Below are 16,670 nucleotides of genomic sequence, written 5' to 3'. Positions count from 1 at the left end.
CTAGATTGACCTTACGAGCATACCCTCGAACTTTACCCATCACCTCCATAGCTATAACTCATAATTTCCTTAGCTCTATCCCGTTTAAAAACTTATTTTGAAATCGCCTGAACATAACTCCGTTGTAGTATTTTATGTATACTAATAATATCTTGAAATAATACTGAGAAAATATATATATGTAAATTGATTGAGAGAGTTTAGAGAAATATATTTCAAGTTTCTAAGAAATAATGAAACCTATTGAATTCTATTTATAATAGATTTTTGAATTATTAAAGTGAATTATTAAAGTATGAATTATTAAAGTGAATTATTAAAGTATGAATTATTAAAGTATGAATTATTAAAGTGAATTATTAAAGTTAAAGTAAAGTAAAGGTAAAGTTAAAGTATAGTAAAAGTATAAAACTATGTACGTATAATACGCGTATAAATATATATAATATTAATTTAAATCGTTATATATATTTAATAAAATAAAATATAAATATCGTTATCTTTATCATACTGGTTCAGTAATGAGTTGTCAAAAGTAGTTCTAGATATTTATAAAAGTTATATATGTTTTAATAATAAAGTTCTTTTTAAACTGAAAACGTTTTTGTACGTTTGAAACTAAATCAAATAAATATGATAACTTTGTTTTCCAAAACTAAATATATTTAAGAATCATTTTGTTAAAAAGTTAAAATAATGAAAATCGTTATATCATAAAACATTTTAGAAAAGTAGAGTTATATATATTCATAATAGGTTTCAAGTTTTTAAATTACAGTTTGTGGGTGAAGCGTGGGATAAAGTCCAAAAGTTAAATAATCGTATGAAATCATTTTAAGGTAAAATGTCGATATCTATTTTCTAAGTTATCTATATTCCATAATCTTACTTTCATCTTAAATAATATTAAAGTTAAATAGTTGACACATATAAATAGAACATCGAACAGGAACTACACTAACCCTTGTCTAGTTCCCGTTAATTGACACTTTTGTTCTTACTTGCAAATCACTTTACCAATTATTCCGAATACCGTTAAAAAGGAAAGGTTTCCTAAATCAAAGTAGACCTCTCAACCGAGATTCGTAATCATACAATGTATCTGATAAATCAATCATTTGATATTATCTTCTAATTCCACCGATAAACATATTGAAACAAATACGTTCATGTAAAGTATTATATGTTTAATACTTTGTTAATATTCTCAAGTTGTAATATATATACATATACATACATAATCATATACGTTCATTTAATGGTTCGTGAATCGTTGGAATGAATGTATGAACATAGTTTAAAATCCTTGAGATTTAACTTACCAAACTTTGCTTATCATGTCGGAAACATATAAAGATCAAGTTTAAATTTGTTCAGAAATTTCTGGGTTGTCACAGTACCTATCCGTTAAAGAAATTTCGTACCGAAATTTAATTGGGATGGTCATGGCTGACAATAAGTATGTTTTCATGACGCATACAAGTTGATAAATAGAATTTTATTATCACTGAGTAATATGGATCAAATAATTCGATTACTCGAAGCGTATGAGTGAAGCTATCGTAAAAGAGTGAAGTGAGAAATTAGAGATTTGCCTTATCTTTTGACGTCATCACGGTTGATCTCTGGATTAAAGAAAATCTTTGTAATCTATATAGGATTTGATTCTTCGGCTATTAAGAAAATTATGATCCTCTACGATTTAATGCGATAATCCATCTTGATTTCTCTGTCGGATATTTCACTATAAATCCACCTCCTTCGTTTCCTTACAACTCACACCTTCTATTCTTTCTCCCTCAACTCATACTTTGAAGCATTCTTCAATATGCTTCATCCAGTTCTACTTCTTGATATATTCCTAACTTTCCTATCTGTCATTCTTCTTTTTCATCTACCGCCGGAAGAATCTATTTACTTCTACTATACCCTTGGGTTTATAGTGTTTTTAGTTTTCCCATGTCTTTATATCGCTATATGTATCGATATATACGGTTTGTAATTTTCTGGGTTGTTATTGGGCTTTATATCTTCTTTTATATTTTGAAGTCCCTGATTCGGTCTTCTATAATCCTTGTCATCCACAGTTAATGCTCCATTCTATTTGCTGCGATTTATACTCCCATTTCTATTTCGGAGCTTCATGCTCTGTTTTCTCTTATATTCATTAAGTACCGCTTGTAATGGTTCAGAATTTGCAGATATCAATTTCGAAATGAACATAGTTAATGTTCTAAGAGAGAGATTGTAACGGCACGATTTTGATTTGTCAAATTACTAGAATACCTCGGAAAAGGCCGAATCATCAAGAAAAATATGTTCTTGATATGTTTAGAATTTAAGTAGAATACAAGAGTCGTGTAACATGGCACATGATGACGTTATGATCTGTGAATCATCATGTTCCATTTAGAAACTCAGCATGACTTACAGTAATATAATCACGTTGATCAAGTGTCATTATATTATACTAACTCATGCTTCAGTTCCCAACACTACTTCAAAAACATTCATATTTTGAACTCGAAGGTTTCAGAATTTAGAAACTAAAATAGTTTCTTTTATGATGTAACACGGATAGCGCGAAGAAGTAAATGATTTCGGATAAGAATAATTATGGAAATATCTTCAGAAATATGGAGGATATTTATAATGAAAGATGCGATAATATCTTAGAATTTCTAATATCAGAGGATGATGAAGAATATTGTCCGCAAGGGTTTAGAGTCAGGAGCAAGGTATTCGTTAATGACTTCAGTAGATACTGGATCATTTGGATTCTTTGAAGACAGGTTTAGTCTTTGTGATTTATCCACAGCCTCCTTCATACTTTGCTCAATCCGTTTTTCAGTTATAAACCTTCTCTTTTTCTGAGCTTTGCCAGCACACTATTCTTTATCATCAAACTTTTTACTGTTAAGGTTGTTTACAGTTTTTGCTGTTTCATCAGCATTTTTCAAAATTTCTAGAACTAGTTCGCAGTTTAGGGTGTTTTTTAGAAACTTCACATTCGAACTATGTAAGTTTAGGAGATAGACGTTATATGTATATATATAACTGTTGAAGTGAAAATGCTGCGAGATTCGAGATTGATGATTGATGATTTTCGATAGTTGATATGGCAATTACTGTTACAGGATGCAGATGAGTAGATGATGGGGTTTCAATGAGTACATATAATGATTTTTCGAAGAGACTTACTCCAAAGGGTAACGAAGTTGCTGGTACATCTGTTGATAATGTCGTGGAATATAAAAGGTTCTCTGGTAACAAAAGGATAATCGTATATATTGGGGTTATAATAAGGCTACTCCGGATGAAAAATCGAAATTGACTTGCTGGAGCTATGACAGAATTTGCTACTTTGAAAAGGAATCGTAAAGTTATTTTTACTAATAAATGCCAAAGGATCTGACGCGGGTACGTGTTGAACTATGACTTTGGTTTCGAGAGTTTTTCAGGTGCGTAACTGTGGGTAACATGTGGTTGGATCATCATCTCAGATGTCTTCAGGAAATTTCGAAGGGTTTGAACACAGATTGTAATTGTTAATATACATATGATGTTCTAGGATTTTGAATGATACGAATATTTTTCTGGGTTCTATGAATAAAAGTGATGTTCTAGCACAGTTTTGAAGTCAAAGTATAGTTTTGAAAAAAAAAAAATAGAAATCTAAGAGTGATGATACCGGTTATATTTGAATTTCGAGATTTCAAAATCAGAATATGTAATTGGATTTGAATGAGTATGGTTGTTTTTGATTTCCATAAAAGAATGTATATCATTGTGAAGGTAGCGAGTATAGTTGATGATTGCTGAATCAGAATCGAGGAACGTAACATTTTAATTGTGAATTTATATATCTCTCGGGTATTACCTACCCGTTAAAAAAAATTTCACTAGTAATGTTTTGTACCAGAGAATTTTATTACAGTCTTTATAAAAATATATGTATAATTTCTTCAGATGTAATACAAATTTACTGAGTTAATATAATATTAAACTCACTTGATTTACGATTGAAACTAGAATTGAGTAATCCCTAAAACTTTAGAAATTACATAAGCATTTCTTCAATGATATTGAAATTATGAATCAATACTTTGTTATTTGTTGATGCATGATGTTGGTTTTCATGAAATTCTTGTGAACTTCTCAAGATACGAATGATGTTATCTGAAAAGTTTCGAGTACATTGATGATGAAAGTGTAAAATCAAACATATATTTGAATAATACACTTGATTTATTATGAATTGGAATTTATTGAATTGAGACAGAGATTGTAGTCAACGATGGTTAAGTTGCAAACGAAGGACGTACATTATTGCATATTAGTAATATGAATTAACCGAGTAGTTAAGATTCACACATAATAGCTTAGTACGGAAAGATTTATTATGGTTTAAAATTTTATATATATATATATAAGATATACATATAAATCCTTCAGTGGAAATGAGTTAATACTTCATAACTCATTGATATGACATACTTGTTGTTGATTGGTGATGATGTCCATAGTGTTTCTTGAACTGTCGAAGCTTATGATGTTATAGGTGCTGCTAGTGCTGATGATGCTGACGATACCGACGGTGCTGGTGATGTTAACGGTACCGTTGATGCTGCTGGTAAAACAAGTCTAGCTTGTAAATCATGCATCATTCTTGTCAGGGTTTCTATTCTTCCTTCTATTCTTTTGGTTCATTCATCTAATTTATGATTAGGGCTGGAATAGATAATCTCTAAGACTTTAGAGATTACATAATCGCCGCAGAGTGCTTCTTCAATGAAGTTTTGAATAAATACTTCATCGGTCCTTGTTTTTGGTACTCCTTGTTATCTACGGTGCGTATGACATTGTTGTTCGAGATACAGATTGTGATGTTGAGGTGTGGGATGCGGAGGTTGTTGTTGGTGGTGGTAATGGTACTGTTGGCGTTGATGATGGTGGTACTAGTTATGCTACTAGTGCTGCTGCTGGTGTTTGTAACCTTTGCACCATATTCTCCAAAGCCACTACCCGAGCGCGAAGTTCGTTGACTTCTTCTATTACACCGGGGTGATTGTCGGTTCGGACGAGAGGATAAATAAAATCTAGAATTTGGTATAGTATATAATCGTGACGAGATACTCTGGAAATGAGAGAGAAAATGGTGTTTCGGACAGGTTCGCCGGTTAGTGCTTCAGGTTCTTCTCCAAGAGGGCAATGTGGTGGATGGAAGGGATCACCTTCTTCTTGTCTCCAATGACCAAGTAGACTACGAACCCATCCCCAACTCATCCAGAATAGATGATGGCTGATTGGTTGATCCATTCCGGTCACACTGCTTTCGGAGCTTGAGTGGGATTCCATTTCAGAATCCGAGGGACTTGAACTAATGACGAATTCCATTTCGTATGATTGAATAAAGGATTTTTCGATATGAAATGATTTTCGGCTATCGAATGGTATTCTAATTACATAGAATATATATATATATATATATATATATATATATATATATATATATATATATATATATATATATATATATATATATATATATATATATATATATATATATATATATATATATATATATATATATAGCAAAAGATTTCGTGGATTACGGAGGGATTTACGAAATATGTTAGGCAAAGTTTACAGTAATAGATACGCTAAGATATGAATTAGCAGATACGCTAAGATATGAATTTTGTCTTTACACTATTCATGCAATCAATGCAATAAGATGTGTCTAGACTAAGAATGATAAGCAGGTAATTTCCTAAGGATGGTAAGTAGATGATTTCCGACTAGAAATGATAAGCAAAACTCTTGACATGCAGACACGGTCGAAGTCCAGACTCACTAATGCATCCTAACGACTACCAGTTAGACACACGAATGCAGACCTGGTTCGCTAAGACTACCGCTCTGATACCACATGAGACGACCCGTCCTAATCCATAAGGACGAATACAATAACATATGATTACATCGCGAGGTATTTGACCTCTATATGATACATTTTACAAACATTGCATTCATTTTTAAAAGACAACCTTTCATTACAACGAAAGTTGACATGCATGTATACCATTTCATAATATCCAACTTATAAATGACCTAATCTGTCATTTACTTAATAATAATCTCTATTGAACTCAATGACTTGAATGCAACGTCTTTTGAAATATGCCATGAATGACTCCAAGTAAAATCTCTAAAATGAGCAAATGCACAGCGGAAGATTTCTTTCAACCTGAGAATAAACATGCTTTAAAGTGTCAACCAAATGGTTGGTGAGTTCATTAGTTTATTATAATTAATCATTTCCATAATTTTAATAGACCACAAGATTTCCTTTATTCAATAATCATACACTCGCAAGTGTTTAAAAATCATTCATATGGATTGAACACCTGGTAACCGACGTTAACATAATGCATATAGAATATCCCCAAAACAGAAATCCATCTGTATTTATAACTCGAAGTACTAAAGCATACCATTTTCCAGTATGGGGGGAGTTAGTGCCCGTAGATCTACCTTTAGTATTCAAGTCAATTAGGGTGTCTGTTCCCTAATTCTTAGGCTACCAAGCTAAAAGGGTGATATTCGATTCGATAATCCAACCATAGAATGTAATTTTCGAGTACTTGTGTCTATTTCGTCAAACATTTATAAAAGTAGCGCATGTATTCTCAGTCCCAAAAATATATATTGCAAAAGCATTTAAAAAGGGAGGAAATGAAACTCACAATACTATATTTCGTAGTAATTACGCATATGATGGCACTGAACAAATGTAAGGTTGGCCTCGGATTCATGAACCTATATTAATTATATATATTTATATGTTGGTCAATATCTGTATAACAAATTAGGTCAAGTCATAGTGTACCACAATCCTAATGCTCGAGATTATCATTCAAAAGTCAACAAAAGTCAATTTGACAAAAATGATTTCCAAAATCTATACATGATTACTATATAACTTAAATATAGTCGCTTTATATACTTAAATATTTTTAACAGATTTTATTAGAGTAAATAATATAATTCATAACATTTTGTATTAAAATTTATATAATAAAAATATACTTTTATATATCTTAAGTAATAAAATTTATAAAGTTCATTTAATATCATAAAAATATAATGATAGGTATTATTAATGTAATTTATATTACATGTAGTAAAATATCTTTGTATCACATATTTATTTAATAAAATAATATCGATAATAACAATAATAAGTAAAAGTTGTATTATTTTATAATAATAACAATTATTATTATTCTATTAATAAAAATAATAACAATATTTATATTTACTAAAGATGATATTAATTATGATAAAATGATAATTCTAAACATGATAATCTTAATAATAACGATATTTTTTAATATTAACCGTAATAATAATAATATTTTATAAAAATAATTATTCTTTTCAAAATGATAATTTTTATTAATAATAATACTAGAATGATAATAAAAGTGTTATTTTACAATAGCAATGATATTTCTATTAACAATAATAAGTTTAATAAAAATGATAGTTTTAATATTAATAATACTTTTAATAATAAAAGTAATGATAAAAATAATGAAAATGATATTTTTATCTAAATCAATATTTTACCATATTTTAATTTCATCATGATACTCATACTCATTATTTCCTAATCGATTTGTTTAATAGTTTTTAATCCTCTTTTATATCGCATTCATAATAATGATAATAATTACAATCATAATAATTAGATAATACTATATTAGTTTTAAAGATAATGATACTAATAAGTATTATAATAATATTAATAATAATACTAGTAAGTATAATAATAATGATGATAATATTAATAATAATTTCTGATAATAATAACAATAATAATAATAATAATAATAATAATAATAATAATAATAATAATAATAATAATAATAATAATAATAATAATAATAATAATAATAACAAAATACGATTTTTAAATAATGATGCATATATTAATAATGATAATATTAATAATAATAAGAATAATAATAATAATAATAATAATAATAATAATAATGACGATAATAACGACGATAGTAATAATAATCATTTTAACAATAATACAAAAATTCAGTTGACTATAACTTCTAATCTGTTCATCGAAACCATTCGATATCTAAATGAAAAGTTCTTAATTTTTTGCTAGCTTTCCAACGACATGCATATCATATACCCTATCTCAGTAGTATATGTATCTAATTCAGGATTCATCATAACATATCTAACGACAATATCAAACGTACAAGCATGCATAATCCTATATACTCGAGCACTAGTCAGGGATACACTATTTATATATAAAAGTTAAGTTATGAGTGCTCACGTTTCAATATTGAAATTCAATATTGTAGGAAAGTACGTAGACGCAACGGAGATGATAAATACTAGATTGACCTTACGAGCATACCATCGAACATTACCCGTCACCTCCATAGCTATAACCCATAATTTCCTTAGCTCTATCCCGTTTGAAAACTTATTTTGAAATCGCCTGAACATAACTCCGTTGTAGTATTTTATGTATACTAATAATATCTTGAAATAATAATGAGTAAATATATATATGTAAATTGATTGAGAGAGTTTAGAGAAATATATTTCAAGTTAATTGAAATTGCTTTTGAATCTGCAATTGATATTTAAACAACTTTTTTATAAGATTGATAAATTGAATTTTCAAATATTACTAATCGAGTAAATGAATTTCTATATAAGGCACGTCTCGTCTTGTTGAGCAATTGTCAAAGTTGACTGTCTTATCATGTTTTAAAGCTTTATAAACCCTATAATCTAATTTTACAATTATTGGAAAACTATTTGAAATAATAAACATGTATAGATTTAAAGATCATATTGGGTCAGGTTGACTTTTGAGATGACTTTTATTAACTTTTGCATGTCGGTCTCGAGCATTAGGATTGTGATACACTATGACCAGACCTAGCTTGTTAGACATGTATTGAACAACCTATGTTCTCTAGGTTGAGATCTACGGTTATTTTGCATTCCGAGTTTCGGTCACATTTCGGTGAATGACCTTATGTGCTGCTAAGGTGAGTTTCATTTGCTCCCTTTTTAATTGCTTTTGCAATCTATATTTTTGGGCTGAGAATACATGCACTTTAAACGCAATGGATACAAGTACATACTAAATTCTACACTGAGTTAGAACCGAAAATCCCTTAGCTTTGGTAACTAGTAACTGCCAGTTATAAGAACTGGTGGGCGCGAGTAGTTATATATGGATCCATAGGGCTTGACATCCCCATCTGTTCCAGGTATAGAAACCCTAGCCTGAACTATAAAACAGACGTATGCTATTTGAGGTTAGTACACGTTGGTTTGCGTGTATTGTACATGTTGGTTGCATGTATGTTAAAACAGGGGTACTTATTATATATACGTTAAAGTTTAGTTACCAGGGTGCTCAATCTTGTAGAATATTTTGATAAACTTTTCTGGATGAAACAACTGAAATCTTGTGATCCACCCTTATATACTGATTATGCGCAACATTAAAACTATGAACTCACCAACCTTTGTGTTGACACTTTTAAGCATGTTTATTCTCAGGTTCCTAGAAGTCTTCCGCTGTTTGCTTATATGTGATACAAGCTATGTGCATGGAGTCATACATGCTTTATTCGAGAAAACGTTGCATTCACAAAATCATCACCATGTATCTTATATTGACTGCATTATCAACGGATGTAGTATTGTAAACTATTAATTACGGTGATTGTCTATATGTAGAAATCATCAAACGTCAAAAACCATGGAATTTGATATTCAATTATGGTGTTCATTTTCAAAAGAATGCAATGTTTACAAAACGTATCATGTAGAGGTCGGTACCTCACTGTGAAATCGATGAATGATGTATTCGTCCAAAGGGATTTGTTCGGATCATCACACCCGACTGGGATAGGTGCATCTCGATCGCGATTTATGGACAATAATGAAGCTTGTTTGGAACATCTACATCCCGACCGCGATGAGATTATCCCGTTCGCGATCTGCTGTCTTGCAGAACAAGTTGTTTACTTTTATCATTTTGCACTATAAATACAAAGTTGTTTCCTTTTATCATTTTGCACTATAAATACAACCTTATGTAACCTGTAATTGTGTGCACGAATTTAATTAGTGAAAATCTCTGGTTTGCGCTCATCGAGTATGTCCTTCTCCGTATTTGGAATTGGGATATAACCACGTTACTTGATTCGTTATATTTTATCTTTATCGTTTTTATGTTTTAGCTATTCCGTTTATTGTTTGTGGGTTACGTGATTGCTATAAATCACGAGTTCTTGTTAAGGTCTACTACCGAATTCGTAAAGGTTACTAGGTGCTAGTGAAATTTGAGGAATTTGTGTTCACACTTGCTAATTGTTCCCCAAAAAGTTTGGCAATTGTTCATATACTATGATTAAAAGGTAATCGTTTGTTATGCGAAATTTAAGATAAAACAACATTTCATATGAAGACATTAATTGTTAATTTAGTACCACAATTGTGTTTAGCTTTATTGACCTGACTATCGTTATGTAAACACAAAATAGAAATCTGAGAGGGACTTTTTAAAAAATATATTTTCTAGAGTCCCCTTATTATCCCAGGCAAATCTTAGATGATTTAAAGGACTTATGTAACTAGTTTGAATATAATCATAGCGACTATTTTTACTCAGATGCATGAGGTCTAACCGATTATTCCATGATTATTGCTTACACTTTTCAAAGCCACTTGTAAAATCTGTTGATAGTGATGTTTGAACCAAAGAAGTTCTTTGAAAGAACTCTTATGAAAATATCAAAACCCCTACCGCTAAGTCATTTGTATATAAACCAAGAGATACATTTTCGAGTAGGGGCAAGATGGGCATGACCCAATAATTTAGAAAAGCCTAAAATTTTGAATATATATATTATTAATAATTACTTATAGAGTATCGTTGACTTTCAATAAGAGTATGTCAGAAAGAAGTTTTTCAAAACTGAAAAGACCTCATGGATTGACTTGTATAACAATTGAGAATGATATATTGAAGAGTATTAACCGTAAAGAGCTGATCAACGACTTAGGTACGCCATTTTTATTCTTATTCTTGAAAAATTTGTTCGTATTGATAAATTTTAGTATTATCTTTTATCTATATTAAAAAGTTTAAGAACCCAATTATATTTTTCGCCTATGATCTTCTAAATTATTGAGACGACCTATAAATTAAGTAAGCCATAGCCCATAAGAATAAGAATTTCAATCATTAAACAATAAGTTTTATACTTGTGTGGTCTCTTTTTCTAATGTAGCATCATCATTTTAACAGTCGTAAGCAGAATATTGATTTATTCTTAAGGACCTTTAAGTTCACGAATTGATTACACAAAACACCAGTTATTATCTTTTGTAGTTTCTTAATTAGTGGAGCTTGCTATGGACAACTTTTCGAAATTAGAGCAATATATACTTTGTGAAATGATAGGCGACAAAGAATATCATGAATCTATTTTTTTTTTTTTTTTTTTTTTTGATAAAGAAGAATATCATGAATCTACAAAAACCTGAGAATGAAAGGCTACCCAAAGGGGATATTTGTCAATTTTGGTAATTCGGTTGGAGTTTATGGTATGTCACATGGTCATGGTTGTCCTGAGGTGAGATTTAAGTACTTCTGAAGGGAGAAAACTTAGCCAAAATATTAACAAATATCCACGATGATCACATTGTAAACGTTGGCCACCAAGAAAACGTTGGCCACCAAGAAAACAAAGGGAGTATTATGAGACTAAAACAAACAGTCTTTATTGGTGAATGTCGTGCAGGACAGATGACTGTTTGTTAGGCTGAGAACATACATAGTTGACGAAAAGAATAAAAAAATACTTTCATTGTAGCTATTCAGCAAAATAAGCTTTGAAGAATACCCGGATTAAGTTTCTGCAGAGACGAAACCTGACCCACTATTTTTGCAATTAATCCAATTACACGATCCATGTATAAAATGTAAAGACCGCACCTGCTTTCTAACAGCTGAAGTCCTTTTCGAGCATGAAGGATTGAAGTCACCCATTCTTCAAACAACTCTGTAGTACCAACGCAATTCATTATAAGACAGTGTTTATAATATGAATTAGCACTTCTGGGATAAGCGTCACGTCAGTTAGATGTCTTAAAGAGATAAACTTCTTAATCTTTTATTCAGCCCTATCTTTTGAGAATGGAAAGTTGGTTTTAAGTAAATTAATGATATTCCCCTAAACTAGCGCATAGTTTTGTATCACAAGGAATGCCTAGTAGTAGAATTTTCAAGGGTAGTCAAGCATTAGAAATATAAACTCGAGGTTTAGATATATAAACAAACTTCAGTATTGTGTTAAACTTGAAACTTTTTCAACAATTGCACGGTAACCAATTTTTATATAACCAAATACTTTTTGTTCAATAGTGGTATCAAATAAAGAATCTAATACATAAAGGTGAATGTTAGAAAAGCTTACTCTCTATATAATGTGCGCTTACCTGTTGCGAATCCATCCATCTTCGACCATATTAAAAGGTAATCTGATACCAAAAACTCGGCAAGCTGGATCCTGCCAACCACGTAGTACTACATTTAAAAATACTATTGATAGCTCAAAAGACCAAATGTGATCATTATCATCTTAGATACGCAAGTAGTACTAACATAATTTTGGGTACATATATGATCCTTTTGAAGGTAACACCCTCAATTTTTACTCAAGTATACAGACTATCTTATCATAAAGCATACCAGTTTATCTATTGTATGTCAAAATTATAGTCTGTATACGTGAAGTAAGATAATATAATGAGTATTCCAATGAGCGATTTCAGTTTAAATTGGACACTGTTATATACACAGTAAAAATATGGGCCATGCATACAAGATGACTATTAGGAAAAAGATGGAGGTAATCATAGTTATAATACGAGTAACTTACAAAATGTATAGACTGCTATGCATTTCAGAAAAAGTTGATTCAAATGGATCAAGAAATAACAAATTTTCTGCTAGCAAAGAGATTCTTTGAGAAGCTGCAAGAATTACTCGCTGTCCAATACATGACTCACTTCCAAGTTTACGAAGCAAATGCTGAACATAATATTGGGCATCAGTGTTAAGCTGATGAGCTTCTGAAAGAAAAAAAAAATGATGACATAAAGAAAATTTGATCAACAAGAACGTCATATAGCAATAATTTATGAAATAACTGTAAATAGATTAACATAGGATGCCTAACACGAACCCATAGTATTTCAAATGACAAAAAAAAGACTTACCATTTCCTTGTAATGCAGTGCACATTTTTCTAACCAAACGCAGTGACAAGTTACCAATAATCTCTTCAACATGTTCAGTATATTTTCCCTCGGACATGATATTCTTTATTGCATCTTCAGAAATACGACAAAGGAAAAGCCATAAAAATAAATGCATAGTTTATTAATGGTAGAAGACAGGGTTAAGAAACTTGTTTTAGCTAACCGATTCAACATTGCATGTGGTTTAATACTAATTAACATTGTTGATTGTCTATTAATTTATACTAACATATGCTCTTTTCGAACTGTAAATGATCAACTAAAAACTAAATAAAAGACATGATGGAAAATGCAGATCCTGTGCAAGCAACTGCAACATGCACACATATCAATTATTATGATTACATTATCACGAGAGTTAGGTCCTTGATCATAATAATGTGTGCGATGGAGATGCGTCATGTATCCATGTATAGCAATACAATAGATCTTCATATTAACTATATACTCCGTAATACACAATATCATGTTGATAAACACACAATTGTTGCACACAAATATGGTGACATAAAAAATCCATTTGGTAATTATGAAGGAGTTTGTTGAGCACATATATACTACAAAAAGAATAGAGATATAGATACCCAAAATGAAATCCACAGCTTGGTGAGACCAGTTTGAAAAATTGATATCATCTGGCTGCAACAATAACACAATCACAACATTAACAGGTGAATATAAGACTAGGCTCACACGGTCAGTAGATGAAGTAGAATGAAGAAAGTGATGAATCCAACTGATTAAGTTAGCAACACACACTTACAGATGAAATAGTATCGCATAGCTCCACAAGATAATCAACTGAGGCCTTAAGCTGTTCAGTCTCTTCAGCATTGTTTTCTGCAAATGCAAACAGTATATACAAAGAGATACATATGTCAACTTGTCTCGTCCAAAAATCAAACTTGCCTTGCCTCTATCCTTACTACATGAAAGTTGCAGCTTGTTATTACTACAACAACTAATCAAAGAGAATATAATCCTAAACACATGAAGGTAAAAGAAAATATATAGGGTGTAACATTGGTTAAGTGGTCCTAAATGAAAAGTTCTACTCAACATAACTGAAATAATCAATTAGTATAGAAGTATATTTTGGCTAAATTACAATGAACATCAATCAAACTGCATTTCCCTGGACTAATGAAATCATGGAAATTTAATAGCATAAAAACGTCGTATAATATCAACATATATGTGATATGTGATTGATACTCATTGCAATCTATACCAGATAGAAACAATCTACGTGTGGAACCCTCATTTCTTCTTTTTCTTCTTTCCTTCAGTCTCACTGCAGCACAAAAGATCTCTCATTCAAAATTTCGATTAATAGACGCACACATACTAGACAATTAACCAATCACATAATAATCACCTTGTCTAAGAAATCTACGACGTAAAACATCATTAAATCTCCCATCAACTCCTTCCGATAGCTCATTAGAGCTCAGTTTCCCCAAATTTTCAAAAAAGTAGCACTTGCAAGAAGCACTTCCTGAGAATAATTCATGGCGTAGTCCATCTGCATAAGATACACGTTACTTTAAATAGATCTATTCAACATACAAAATGTACATATACAATAATACAAGTGTGTATGTAACATATAGACCTTCAGCTTCAACGAGATCTTGCTTGAGTCTAATGATCTCCTGTTTACGCTCTTTTGCCTGTGCAAATTTACTAACATAATCACTAAATGTACACCTCTTAAATCACGAATTACGCACTAATAGAAGTCAAAACTAACAGTAGTTTACCTAATTCGCAACAAACTGAAATTCGATCATCGGTTTGTAGTTTGAAATAGCATGTACGAACAGTCAATAAAATCGCTAAACGTTCTCCGATTTCAACACAGAGTATATAACGTAATAATGTGCGATAAAACTTGACTACTTTAATTCAGCTGAAAAATAAATGAGGATATAATAATGTACCTTGCGTTTCCACTTGAGAGCGTCAGAATTGGAGGTAACAGCAGATGAAGTGTGAGGAGGAGGTTGTTTCAGGAGCTTAGAACGAAGTATAGCCATGGCTACCGCGAGCTTTAACGGTTCGTTTAATCCGGCGGTGCTTTTCGACGGTTGCCGTTCCGATTCCATTATTCCCGCTCTCAATTGCAGTAGGCGCTGGGGAGGTCTGCGAATTTGTAATGTGACGTGAACGACGAATATTAAGGGTGACCAGCTTAGAAGAGCTTATGGGCTTATAGGAAGCTTCAGCTTCTAATTTTAAGCTTTGATTATTAATTTCATAAGCTCTTAAAAAATAAGCTACTTATAGTAGTTTATGAAAAAAAAGTAGAGTTTGTGAACTTAAAAATAAACTCTAGCTAGTTTATCAAATACTTATAAAAAATAATAAGATTCAGCTATCAGCTTCAAAAATAAGCTCCAGCTCCAGCTCTATCTCAAAAGCTCCAGCTCCAGCTACGAGCTCCAGCTCGAGCTAGTTTTATCCAAACACACCCTAAATAGATATACAATTTTTTTGAGGAATTTGGGGGAACGAATGACCGACCAGCTTATGAGAGCTTAAATTTATGATTTTAATAAGCTACAAGTCATAAACTTTATTTGGCAAATTAAAAAAGTAGAGCTTATAGAAAAAAGAAGCTCTACAAAAAGAAGTTCTTAAAACTAACTTTTGAAAAAAAAGAAGAGCTTATGAGAGATGAATTTACTGATATACCCTTTATTATATTAGTTTATATATTATACATATGTGCTTTTAAGTCATTAATTACAAATATAAGCTCCAGCTCCAGCTATTTCACCAAACACTTATAAAACACAATAAGCTCCAGCTTCCAATCATAAGTTACAGCTCCAGCTACAAGCTCCAGCTCCACCTACTTTCGTCCAAACACACTCTAAATCTAACAGTACATAGTTTTTTTTCTTTTTAGACCCTCTAGAATTATTAATAGTCTACTTACGTATAAATAAATAGATAAAAATAAATTATCTTTATAGTATTTACAAACGAAAAAAACTCATAAATCTAAATCATCTAGTTATTAAATTTTCAAACTAGTAACAATAAACAAATAGATCACCACTCTATACTAAAAAATCCATCTCCTCAAAAGCAAAGCACCCTGCAGTCTGCAACTTATTTTTATTTACTCCCCTTCAAAGCAAAGCAAAGCAGCCTGCAGCTTATTTTTATATACTCCCTTTCAAAGCAACGCAACCTGCAGCTCAAAAAATCCATCTGCTGTTCAAAAAATCCACCTCAAACTCAAAAAGAAGCGTCTTCTGCAATACGTT

At 31.0% G+C, this 16,670-nt stretch overlaps 1 protein-coding gene across 1 annotated transcript; it reads right to left on the bottom strand.

The window, feature by feature from the left end:
* Positions 1-11,858: 11,858 nt before the first annotated feature.
* On the bottom strand, positions 11,859-15,534 carry LOC139904140 (protein MULTIPOLAR SPINDLE 1). The gene is made up of 10 exons (XM_071886078.1): positions 15,336-15,534; positions 15,008-15,065; positions 14,771-14,917; positions 14,624-14,686; positions 14,156-14,232; positions 13,977-14,031; positions 13,351-13,464; positions 13,011-13,203; positions 12,568-12,638; positions 11,859-12,131 (listed from the first exon to the last, which is right to left on the bottom strand). The coding sequence occupies exons 1-10, from the start codon at positions 15,498-15,500 to the stop codon at positions 11,947-11,949; spliced, it is 1,128 nt and encodes a 375-aa protein (XP_071742179.1). The 5' UTR covers positions 15,501-15,534; the 3' UTR covers positions 11,859-11,946.
* Between the last annotated feature and the right edge of the window lie 1,136 nt (positions 15,535-16,670).

This window comes from Rutidosis leptorrhynchoides, chromosome 4, assembly GCF_046630445.1.
Source record: "Rutidosis leptorrhynchoides isolate AG116_Rl617_1_P2 chromosome 4, CSIRO_AGI_Rlap_v1, whole genome shotgun sequence".
In the NCBI taxonomy this organism is placed as follows: Eukaryota; Viridiplantae; Streptophyta; class Magnoliopsida; order Asterales; family Asteraceae; genus Rutidosis; species Rutidosis leptorrhynchoides.
Note: the sequence above shows the minus strand (reverse complement) of the source record. Positions and strands in the feature narration are given on the sequence as shown.